Source organism: Lynx canadensis, chromosome A2 (genome assembly GCF_007474595.2).
Source record: "Lynx canadensis isolate LIC74 chromosome A2, mLynCan4.pri.v2, whole genome shotgun sequence".
NCBI lineage: Eukaryota > Metazoa > Chordata > Mammalia > Carnivora > Felidae > Lynx > Lynx canadensis.
Window position 1 is genome coordinate 95,419,341 of NC_044304.2, and position 12,914 is coordinate 95,432,254.

The 12,914-nt window shown below is 40.4% G+C and overlaps 1 protein-coding gene and 1 long non-coding RNA gene across 3 annotated transcripts in view; one reads left to right on the forward strand and one right to left on the reverse strand.

Annotated features, from left to right (window-relative positions):
• FAM133B (family with sequence similarity 133 member B) overlaps window positions 1–9,476 on the reverse strand; it is a 29,804-nt gene extending 20,328 nt beyond the window's left edge. For both annotated transcript variants that reach the window (XM_032592400.1, XM_030307956.1), the window contains exon 1: window positions 9,352–9,476. In XM_032592400.1, the coding sequence (XP_032448291.1) occupies window positions 9,352–9,375 (24 nt within the window). In that variant the 5' untranslated portion in view covers window positions 9,376–9,476. The remainder of the gene's footprint in view (window positions 1–9,351) is intronic.
• A 128-nt stretch (window positions 9,477–9,604) lies between these two features.
• LOC115508904 lies at window positions 9,605–11,180 on the forward strand. The gene is made up of 2 exons (XR_003967161.1): window positions 9,605–9,977; window positions 10,957–11,180. It is a non-coding gene; the product is annotated as an uncharacterized LOC115508904 (long non-coding RNA).
• Window positions 11,181–12,914: the final 1,734 nt, after the last annotated feature.

Consider the following 12,914-nt stretch of genomic DNA (forward strand, 5'->3'; position numbering starts at 1 on the left):
GAGACGGAGCGGGGGAGGGGTAGAGAGTGAGAGTGGGGGAGGGGCAGAGAGAGGGGGGAAGGAATAGAGACTACCAAGTAGGCTCCATGCCCAGTGGGGAGCCTGATGTGGGGCTCCATCCCAGGAGAGCGAGATCATGACCTGAGTGGATATCAAGAGTCAGATGCTTAACCAACTGAGTCACCCAGGTGTCCCAAAGATCGAACTTTTAATTCATCACTTATTCTACTATATCTTTTATCTCAGGAAATACTATGCCATACTGATGGCAATTTTACTTGCCAATTGTTAACGTCAAATATTAAATTATGGACAGACAACAAAAGAAAAAAAAACAGCAGGACTTCACCAACATTAAAATATCTGTTTATTGGGGTGCCTGGGTGGCCAGTCGGTTAAGCATCTGACTTTGGTTCAGGTCATGATCTCACAGTTTGTGAGTTGGAGCCCTGCACCGGCCTCTGTACTGACAGCTCAGAGTCTGGAGCCTGCTTCAGATTCTGTGTCTCCCTCTCTCTCTGCCCCTCCTTTGCTTGTGCTCTTGCTTTCTCTCTCAAAATAAATAAATAAACTTTAAAAAAAAAAATCTGTGTATCAAAGAACACTATCAAGAATGAAAAGACAATCCACAGAATGGGAGAAAGTATTTGCAACTCACAGATCTGACAAGGAATTAATATCCAGAATGCCTAAAGAAATCATACAACTCAACAGCAAAAAACTCTAACAACCCAATTAAAAAATGTACAAAGGACTTATATAAACATTTCTCTAAAGAAGATATTCCAATGTCCAATAGCACATGAAGAGATGTTCAACTCCCTAGTCACTGTCCCAAACAATGACACTGACAAATCCATTAATGCAAATCACGATGCAAATGCAAAGAAAATGCAAATCAAGATGCATCAATGCAAGATGCCACCTTGCATAAGAATGAAATTCTTAAACATGCTACAATATGGATGAACCGTGGAAACATGCTAAGTGAAATAATCCAGATATAAAAGGCCAAATACTGTATGATTCAACTTATATGAGGTATCTAGAATAAACAAATTATGGATAGAGATAGAAAGTAAAAAGGTTTCCAGGGACTGAAGGGGAACAAATGACTGAGAATTACTCTTTAACAGGTACAAAGTTTCTTATCTGGGATGCTGAAAAAGTTCTGGAGGGGGCAACTGGGTGGCTCAGTCAGTTGAGCACCTGGGTCAAATTTCGGCTCAGGTCATGCATGACCTCATGGTTCATAGGTTTGAACCCTGAGTCAGGCTCTGTTCTGACAGCATGGAACCTACTTGGGAGTCTCTCTGCCCCTTCCCCCCCCCCCACACACACATGTGTGCTCTCTCTCTCTAAATAAACTTTAAAAAAATAGTTCTGGAAATGGACAGTGGTGACACTTGTACAACACTGTGAATATATTAATGCCACTGACAAACACTTAAAAATGGCTAAGACAATGAACTTTATGTTATGTTTATTTTTACACAATAAGGAACTCTACAAAAATCAAATTCTGCTGTCTATACTGAACTTACTATGACAGAAAAACACATTTTTAGATACTTTAAAAAAAAAACATATCCAGACAAAATAAAGCAGGTTTCTTTATTAATGACACTATCTAGCAAAGAGATACTGTTTTATTAAAATTAACTGTGCTACATATATAAAATTTGGTCTTTAAATTAGTCTCAACTCCTTGATCCTCATATTTGGTTTTCCAAATTTAATCCAAGTCAACAATCATTTATAAAAACTCTTCCACTGTTTAAACAAAAAGAATTCTGGTCAAAAATGACTATTATCAACATTGATTTTAAGGCCTTAAACTTAAGACTTAATATTCCAAAAGAAGTGAAAGAATGTATTTGTTGCATTTTATTTAACAAAACCCTTGAAAATAACCAACATTTCCCACCCTCAAATCAAGTATGAGTTATATTATTTCCAGATTTCTCTGGCAGATCAAACAACATAAAACTATTATAAACAGTACAAACTGAGAACTAGTCCCATTCAACCGGATACTGCCTAATTAATTACATGGGATGAAAAAGTCCATTAACATAATTTTCTTCCATGCAGGAATTAATGCTAGAACTTCTAACGTCAGGCATGTTTACAGAGTCAGGGCTAGATGTGAATATCAAATCCAACTCAAGAGAGAGGCATATAGAGACATTCTTTACATCAACTGTTATGTCTTTGAGTATTTCAATCAACTGCCTCTGCTGAGAATTTCACTCAGTTCATGTAGTTCATGTGGAAATATGACAACCAACGGAAGCTGCAATAGAGGAACTGTGGCCCAAATAATGACACTGACAATCCTAATAACCAGAAGCAAATATATGTGCAAAGCTAAGTTCATCATTTTTAAAACAGGAGATATTTATCACCTTCCCATTTCTTTGGCCCCATGTCATAATTTTAGTAGCACTTACCAGTAAAATATCTTAAGTTTAAAACTGTAAAAACTGTTTATTTCCAAAGAATGCAAATATATATAAAGATGTTCAAAACTAAATTACTAAAATAGGGAAAACTGAAAACACCCAAAGAGCCATCAAATTGAGATTCATTAATTATATATTAAAATATACCTTCAAAATGAAATACTATGTAGCCATAAAAAGAGAGATCTATAGTTTCTGATATGGAAAGATGTCTGAGATTTCCTAAATGTGAAGCAAAAGCAGGTGGCCAAAATATAAGATGCCATTTTAATGAACAACTATAGATTTTTTTAAAAATCTAGATGCATTAGGGGGCCTGGGTGGCTCAGTCAGCTTAAGCATCCGACTTCAGCCAAAGTCATCATCTTGGGGTTTGTGAGTTCGAGCTCTGTGTCAGGCTCCATGCTGACAGCTCAGACTCTGGAGCCTGCTTCAGATTCTATATCTGCCTCTCTCTACCCTTCCCCTGCTCATGCTCTGTCTCTCTCTACCAAAAAAATGAATAAAACATAATAAATAAATCGATAAAATATCTATATGCATCAAAATGTAAAGGCAGATGTCCACTTTCATCATTTCATACCCTGGAAAAATTTTTTAAAAACAACAATTCATTACCTTTATAAATGAAAAAAAATCAAAAAAACTACACACAAACATTATCATAATAATAAAGGTAAACAAAATGAGAAAAATTCACTCACAATACTGCCACTCCAATTCCAAGAGCTGAACTGTTTTCAAGTAAAAATTCACAAACAGTACAGTGACAACTTACCACTTTAATTAAAAAAAATTGGGGGGCGCTTGACCAGTTCAGTCAGTAGAGCATGTGACTCTTAATCTCGAGGTCATGAGTTCAAGCCCCACTTTAGGCATACAGCCTACTTAAAAAAAATCGTAACACATTCACCATGTTTTACAGTCTTCAAATATACTTGCATGTATCTTAAAAGTACATTAACATTTTTATGTTATGTCTACTGTGAAATTGCTTCCCTCAAGTACATACAGTCTGTCTTATGGTTTACTTTTCAGAGGAAAATTAAATAGTAAAGTAGTATATTCACATCCTAAGGCTATTAATCACATAAGTTTATGATACAATTACAAGAGCTATCATTGTCTATGTAATAGGCTTAACATAAGCTTTTGATTATAAACACTATCCTTAGTTCGCTTAAGTACACTCCAAATATCTCAATTATTTATTTCAACTATAACAGTAATATTTATTTTAAAAAACAGCAAAGGGCACCTGGGTGGCTCAGTTTCTCAAGCATCCAGGTCTTGATCTCAGCTCAGGTCATAAGCCCCTCATTGGGGGGCTCTGAGCTGACAGCAGGGAGCCTGCTTGGGATTTTCTCTCTCCCTCTCTCTCTGCCCTTCCCCTGCTCATGTGAGCACTCTCAAAACAAATAAAACTTTTTTAAAAATAGCAATATTTATTAAAGACATCTTATATGCCAGGCTCCTTGCAAAAACACTTGATGGTCTGTGCTCATAATCAATAAGCAACAGTGCTTCTTTTTACTATGAACAGAAAGGCTTTTAAAACAAAAAAATTAATTTTACAAAGATAAAGCCTTTTTGCTTATTATGCAGCAGTGTTAAAAACAATGTTCTTAACATTAAGGGGCTGGGTGGTTAGGCACCAGTTAAAACACAGAAATTGTGCAATTTCTCGAACTGTCTCACTATGACTTAATCACATTAAATGCTGTGACCTTACAAATCAAATACTTGTATTCATATATAACTAGAATTGTCTCTGGCTCCAAACTGCTGCATGAGTTTGGTAACAATGCAATTTGCTTTTGAAATTCAGGATAGCAAATCAAACTGAAGGAATAGGTAAGTGGGCAGGTACTGAAAAGAGCAATGTGAGAACAAAATGTGCAGAACTTCATTTGTTACTTTGATTACCTATTTTTATCTAGAGGATACATCTGTTTTACAGGGCACAAAGTAACCAAAAAGAACATGAAACTTCTGGAAAACGAGGACAAAGGGTGGCCATTATGAATTTAACAGCTCTTCATAAATCTTGAGAACTAAAATGTTCAGTTAAAAAAATAACTGTTCAAGAATGTACAATACCTAGAACGAACCCTAATGTGAAGTATGGACTTCAGGTGAATATGATGTGGCCAGATAGGTTCATCAACTATAACAACGCCCTTCAGAGCAGGGTTGCAAGTAGGGGGAGGCTGTGCGTAACTGTGCACGGGGAATATATGGGAACTCTCTGCACTTACAGCTCAATTTTGCTGTGAATTCAAAACCGCTCTGAAAAATCTATTTTTTTTAAGATTTTATTTTTAAGTCATCTCTACACCCAACGTGGGGTCAAACTTACAACCCTGAGATCAAGAGTCTCATGCTCTACTGACTGAGCCAGCCAGGCACCCCAGAGTAAGTCTTTAAAAAACAACAAAAACAACAACAAAACTTTCAACCTGGACTTTATGGCTTTTTTAGAAAGCAATTCTATCATCTTTAGAACTATGAATTTACCATCAATGTATGAAGAAAAACATGCCATTATTTTTAGAGGCAAACATTCATTTTATTTAAAACCAAGAGTTATAATGGGGTGCCTGGGTGGCTCAGTCCACTGAACTCTTGATTTCAGCTGGGGTTGTGGTGTCACAGTTGTAGGATCAAGCCCTGCACCAGGCTCCACACTGGGCATGGAGCCTGCTTGGGATTCTCTCTCTCTCCCCTCTTTGCCCATCCCCCGCTCATGTGTGTGCTCTCTCTCTCTCTCAAAACAAACAAACAAATAAACAAACATTTTAAAAAAACCCTAAAAGTTATGATATACTGAACTAAGTACCAAATGACCCAAGTTTTGGTCCCAGTTTAAACAGTTCCATCTATGGTCAACTATTTTTAAAAAAGTAGGAAAGAATCAACAAATGGTGCTGGACATCACCACACAGAACATACAGAATAAACCTGGACCACTTTCCTACAGCATACACAAAAATAAATTCAAATGTGTGACATGAAACAATCAAAATCCTAGAGAAGAATACAGGCAGCAATTTCTCTGACCTTAGCTGTAGCAACTTCTTACGAGACACACTGTCCCAGGAGGCAAGGAAAACAAAAGCAAACATGAACTACTGGGACTTCATCAAGATAAAAAGCTTTTGCACAGGGAAGGAAACAATCAACAAAAGTAAAAGGCAGCCTACAAAACTGGAGAAGATAATTGCAAATGACATATCTGATAAAGGGTTAGTATCCAAAATCTATAAAGAACTTATCAAACTCAACACCCCAAAACACATAATTCAGTTAAGAAATGGGCAGAAGACATGAATAGACATTTTTCCAAAGAAGACATCCAGATGGCTAACATGCACATGAAAAGATGCTCAACATCACTCATCATCAGGTAAATACACATCAAAACCACAATGAGATACCACCTCACACCTGTCATAAGGGCTAAAATTAACACAAGAAACAACAGATGTTGAGGATGCAGAAAAAGGGGAACCCTCTAACACTGTTGCTGGGAATGCAAACTGGTGCAGCCACTCTGGAAAACAGTATGGAGGTCCCTCAAAAAGTTAAAAATAGAACTACCCTATGGACCCAGCAATTGCACTACTAGGTATTTACCCAAAGGATACAAATACAGATTCGAAGGGGTATGTTCTCCTTGACGTTTCTAGCAGCATTATCAACAATAGCCAATGGATAAAGAAGATGTCTCTCTCTCTCTCTCTCTCTCTCTCTCTCTCACACACACACACACACACACACACACACACACACAGAGGAATATTACTCAGCCATCAAAAAGAAAGAAATCGGGGCGCCGGGGTGGCGCAGTCGGTTAAGCGTCCGACTTCAGCCAGGTCACGATCTCACGGTCCGTGAGTTCGAGCCCCGCGTCGGGCTCTGGGCTGATGGCTCAGAGCCTGGAGCCTGTTCCGGATTCTGTGTCTCCCTCTCTCTCTGCCCCTCCCCCGTTCATGCTCTGTCTCTCTCTGTCCCCCCAAAAAAATAAATAAACGTTGAAAAAAAAAATTAAAAAAAAAAAAAAAAAAAGAAATCTTGCCATTTGCAACAACATGGATGGTGATAGACTCTATTATGCTAAGCGAAATAAGTCAATCAGAGAAAGACAAATACCATATGATTTCACTCTTATGTGGAACTTAAAAAACAAAACAGATGAACATATGAGAAGGGGGTTAAAAAGAGAAGGAAATGGGAGCCTGGATGGTTCAGTCGGTTAAGCATCCGTCTTTGGCTCAGGTCATGATCTCATGCTCATGAGTTTGAGCCCCACATCTGGCTCTGTGCTGACAGCTGGGAGCCTGGAGGCTGCTTCGGATTCTGTTTCCCTCTCTCTTAGCCCCTCCCCCAATCACATACACTCTCTCTCCCTCTCCTTCTCTCTCAAAAATAAACATTAAAAAAAAGAGAGAGAGAGGGACACAAACCATAAGAAACTCTTAATGAAAGATAATAAAACCGAGGGTTGATGGAGGGAGGTGTGGGATGGGCTAAACCTGTGATGGGTATTAAGCAGGGCACTTGTTATGATGAGCACTAGGTATTAAACTTAAGTGCCGAATCACTAAATTCTACTCCTGAAACCAGTATGATACTATATGTTAACTAACCAGAATTTAAATAAAAATTTGGAAGAAAAAAAGTTCCATCTCCTCCTCCATGCAACGAGAACACAAAATTAGACAATCTGTCTTCTAAATCTTAATTTCATGTTTTCATTCCCACCTTTAAATTTTTTTTTAATGTTCTTTGTGAGAGAGAGAGAGCACGCAGGAGAGGGGCAGAGAGAGAGGGAAACAAAGAATCTGAAACAGTTGGGTCCAGGCTCTGAGCTGTCAGCACAAAGCCCGACGGGGGCTCAAACGCATGAACCTCGAGATCATGACCTGGGCCGAAGTCAGACACTCAAATGACTAAGTCACCCAGGCATCCCTCTTTTCCACTTTTTAACTGCAAATAAAATGTTACCAGAACACTCTATGCCACAAAAGCATACCAACTAATAAGTAGAGCCCAGAGTTATTATCAAAATGCTCTAGTAAAATGAAGCTAACCTGAAAAGTTTCAAATGCTTTAAAGGTATGTGTAAAGCAACACTTCTCCTAAGTAAAACAAAGACAAAACATCTTAGGCCTCTATATGAAACCATATCCAAGGTCTGGTGATTTCTAAATTTTCAAGTCCACAGTTTAAAGAGTCAAAACACTCTGAACACCTCAAACCTAATAAGGATGCTCCATCAGAACACCATTTCAACCCTATGAGAAACTGGATACCACAAGGTCTGACCCACAGCCCGGAAAGCAGGAGAAAAGAACATTCCTTAACATTGTAATCAAAGTTCACCACTGTGGTTCCTAAACATCTTTGATTATGAGTAGTATATAAAATTAAAACGAATGTTTTGAATAAATGTCACCATATCATAAAAGTAAAGCTCTTTTAGTAGCCCTCCCAACCCAAAAAGGCAATAATCATTGAATATAAAAGTTCATTAAATTTGGTACATTAACTCTTTTTTAACGTTTATTTATTTTTTTGAGATACAGGGACACAGCATGAGCGAGGAGGAGTACAGACAGAGAGAGAGAGGCACAGAATCCAAAGCAGGCTCCAGGTACTGAGCTGTCAGCACAGAGCCCGATATGGGGCTGGAACCCACCAACCACAGATCATGACCTGAACCAAAGTCGGACACTTAAGTGACAGAGCCACCCAGACACCCCAATTTAGTACACTAACTTTAACTGCATTTATTTTTTTTCATTTTGCTGCTCGGTGGTTAAAAGTTGATCACAAATCCAGGAACTTGGAAGGCTGCAACCTAAGTTTATTGTTAATCCCTAACGTTTACGGTCCATCCAGTCTGATTTATAATCCAGACTTTCCAAACCAACCTAGTAGCCATCTAGAATGCCTTCTTCCCATCTCCTCCAGTCCAAAGTACCTTCTCTTTCGAATGCCTTCAAGAACTTCGAAACTGCATCATGTTATTTCTTACATTCCTGTGTCTCTTTTATCTCATTTACTAGAACAACTTCCATGCCAAACGTTCTCTGGCCATTTGCCTTTTGCGGTTTCAACTATTCTGCAAAGCTGTGGATAACACTAATGCCCCTTTACAGAGGCTCAGAGAAGAAAAACAACTTATTCTAGTCACCCGACCCCTGAGGGCCCAAAACTGACATTGCCGTCTATACCTGACTTCAAAGGCAATTGTTTTTCACCCTTCATTCCTACACAGGTCCTACTAAGTGCCAGGCAGTGCTAGGCGCTGAGGACACGAAGCCAAATGTTTCGATCCTGGTCCTCAAACGGGAGTCTACCTGCCGCTAAAACTAGGCGCGCAGCAAGCCCAGAAAAAGGAGCTGCGCCTCAGGCCTCCGCCCCTCCATCCCACCAGCGTGCGCACGACAGGGGCGCGGAGCCAGATCTTCCATACCGGGTAGGGGGCCAGTCCCGGGGCCTCCGTGGGCCTCAGACTTACGACAAACGTACAGGAGACAGAACTCCTCCAGCCCTTGTAGCTGTAAAAACTGGGCACTGCTAGTCGGAGTACCGGAGGAAAGGGAGCTAGGGAGCACTGCCAGAAGGTGCGGCGGGGTTGAAAAAAAGAGGGGGACACGGGAAGAGGAAAGAGGGGACAGAGAGTGGGGGGCCCGAAAGCGCCAACTGCGTGCTCGGCGCACGCGCGTCTGGGGCCGAAGGGGATGGGGGGAGTTGGATCTCCCGGCTCGAGGTCCGAGCGACGCCGCTGACCCTCAGGCCCCGTCGGGGAGAGCAAGGGGTTCTGCTCCCCTGCCGCCGGCCCCGCGTCGCCCCACTGTTTTCCCCACTCAGTACTCACCACTCGATTGTCCCGCTTCCCCATGGTGCGGGACTAAGCGCACAGTCAGACGCCGAGGAAGATCAAGCCAGAGAGGCGGCCGAGATGGGCCCGCCGCAGGTCCTTCTGCCTACTCCCCACCCTGCCCAGAGAGAGGCGCCTCGCGAACCTAGCGGCCGCACCCGACCACAGCGCCACCTGCCGTTGTGGAGGAGAGGAGGGCGCCGGCGATCACCCGCTTCTCCCAGGCTTCTCCTGGCGGATTCCTGTTCGTTACCACCCAGCCCCGGGCCGGCCGCCCCTGCTCTTCTATACTGCGTTCTCACCAACTCGGCTTAGACGTTTTTACTCTCTTCCATTCCTTATGCGCTGAAATCCTTACTCTAGGGGATACAAAGATTATCCCAACGCTTACTGTGGGCTTAACACAGTGCAAGTGCTGGCGGTGAAGTGAAGACCAGGACGGACATGTTCCCTCACAGAGTCCGGCCGGTGGGCAATTCATAGACTAGGTGATGGGAAGCTGGATATGGTGGACACGAAGATGATTAAAACACACCAAACCTGCTTTCAAATGGCCTGTCTACAACCTGCTAGGGGATATACATACACAGAGCCAACTTTATTGCACGATGTGTCATAATAACGTAAGTACAGTACTAAAACTTCAAGGGAGGTGATCTGGGTTCCAGAGAAGGAGCCAAGTATTTATCGACATGGTGAGAGCTGGGCCACTCTGGGCCCATCTAAGCACAATGTCATTAGAAAGTAATCGAAAATCAACTTTAATCTTTTTTGGACTCTTGAAAAAAAGCAAAATAGGCTTATATCATTATATACATGAACACTCCTTAAAATTATCTTTCCTAGGGCGCCTGGGTGGCTCAGTCGGATGAGCGTCCAATTTAAGCTCAGGTCATGATCTCACCGCTTGTGAGTTCAAACCCCGCATGGGGCTCTTTGTTGTCTGCACAAAGCCCACTTTGGATCTTCTTCCCCCTCTCTCTCTGCCCCTTCCCCATCCGCAAGCTCTCTAAAATAAACATTACAAAACAAAAACAAAAACACCCCTCTTTCCCAATTTCCATCTCTCTCTCCCCCTTTCTCATACTGCATTGCACAACAGATGCTGCCAACTCCCATTTTCGCTAAAAAATTTCCCAAACTCTCTTAAATGCAGCCATTGGTGGTTCTGCTCCCCACTAGATGTTCATTCTCCTGAGTAATTCATTTTGCTTTTTACTGTAAATTGGTCCTCTAGTCTCATTTCTCCTCCTCCTCCTCCTCCTCTTCCTCCTCCTCCTCCTCTTCCATTACCCCTGATTTAAGCTGAGGACTTCCACCAAAGACAGGCTTCCCAGTATGCACAAGAGGAAGACAGGAATCTGTGAATATTAAAGTTTTTTTTTTTCATGGCTACTTTACAGTGTTTTTAATAGTCTATAAACTTCATAGATATTATTTCCAGTGCTCCAACATAAGCATTATGATATCAGTGAAAGAATACAGTTTTTCTCTTTAGCTCCTTCTTACCTTTGACTTCCTTTGGCTGGTTATACAGAGTACAGAGATTTTTAAAATATGATAATGATATAATCCAACAAAATTTTTTTTTGTTTCTTGTAGATGGTTCCCCCTCTGGTAATGTATACAGGACATTCCAGATGGTACATGGATGCCATGGGAAGATAGAGAAACAGGAAAATGACCCGTAGAAATAATGAAGAAGGCCAGAGCAATTGGGAGCTCACCTGAGTGGACTCCATAAAGAAAGGGTTGGTCCTGGCCCTCTCAGGATGTAACTTACAGTGACTCAATCAGAAGAATAAAGAAATGCTTTATACCTCCTCTGTACAGTGTGATTTGCTAATGAACACATTTCCCTTCTAGCTATGGACCTATATAACCCTCCCAAATGTTCTAGACAGAACTAAGCAACTGCATTCCATTTTTCACATGAGAAAAACTGAGGCTAAGATAAGCCAGGTAATTTGCCCCAAGTCCCATAGCTAGAAAGTGGAGAAGCTGGGGCTTCAAATACAGGTGTGACAAACTTGAAAGCCTATACTTTCCTTACAATATCACACTGCCTTTGAAGGATGAGGGATAATTGAGAAGTGTCATTACAGGTGGATTGGGAAGGTGACAAACTCCCACAGAGGAGCTGAAATGGAAAGATACTGCAAACAGAGGGAACAATCTGAGTAAAAGGAAAGGTAATCAGGTGTGGCAGCACAGACCAAATGTGCGGGGGGGGGGGGGGGTTGGGGAGCAAGGCTGGAAAGGTACATTGCAGCTGGAGGCAAAGGGACTCCAATGCTAAGGGAAGAAGTTTTATTTCATTCTGCAGACAAAGTTTTTGAATAAAGGAATAACTTGAGCAATGATAAAACACAAAGCTCCAAATAGTGATGGTCTAGGGATTTTCACTATTGAAACTATTCCTATTTCACTATTCCTATTTTCACTATCCCTGGTACAGGGATTTCCAACTTGAATAGCATTCAACGATTTTAACTCAAAAGGCATCTTTAACATTAAATACACTTGGACTGACTTGGATCTGTATCCATATTTAATACTGTAGTTAAATATTATATACTCTTCATTGTTGTTCTGTGGGTATATAAGAATTTCAACAACAGAGACACAGAAACCCAATCCACAAAACGCAAGTGTTCGTTGTTTGAGTGGGCATATCCCTAGACTTGAGATGGAAGCATGGAGCTTTCATGTTTGAAGACATAGCTATGTGATTATACAACTATCTTAATTGGAAAAGACAGGAAAATACAGGAACCAAGGTAAATATCCATTACAAAGGAACTGGTAAAATAAAGTATGGTACATCCATGCAATGGCAAACTACCCAGGTATTTAGAAAGTGATGTACAGCTGTATGTATTGATATGGAAAAATAGCCATGATACATTATTAAGAGAGAAAATTTTAAAAGAGTATATAGAATATGAGAGCACGTGCATTAACGAGAGGATATATTGGTTGAACCATATGAAATTGTTGATATTTAGCAATTTCTAACCTATATGAATGGCAATCATATGGTTTAACTTATTACATATATATGCTTGAATATGTCCAGGAAAATTTCTGGAAAGTTTACACACTAAACTCTTACTGCTGGTTACTTTATAATAGTATTAGTGAGTTGAAGTGTTGGGGGGGCATATTTTTCACCATATAGCCTTCTTTTCTGATTTATTTTATTAAAATTTTGCTCAACTAATCAACCCCCCTTTCTGACTCCTCTCTCACCATGTCAGTTCTGGATGTGATTTTACTTACACAGAGAGAAATCAGTGACCAGTAAACATGATCATCTTGTGCTTTTAACAGGTGTATTTCTCACTGCAAAAAATATAAAAAAGATACATTTTTTTAAAGATTTTGAATCACGAAAACCAAATAGCCATTCACTTTATCTATTATCTATCTACCTATCATCTATCTATTTATAGTCTTGAGGTCTCTTTTTTTTTTTTAATTATCATGCTATGAATTCATAGGGAATGGGTTCCAGCAGCTCAGGCTCCTTTCCATTGGTTCTCACAAATTGTGCTTCT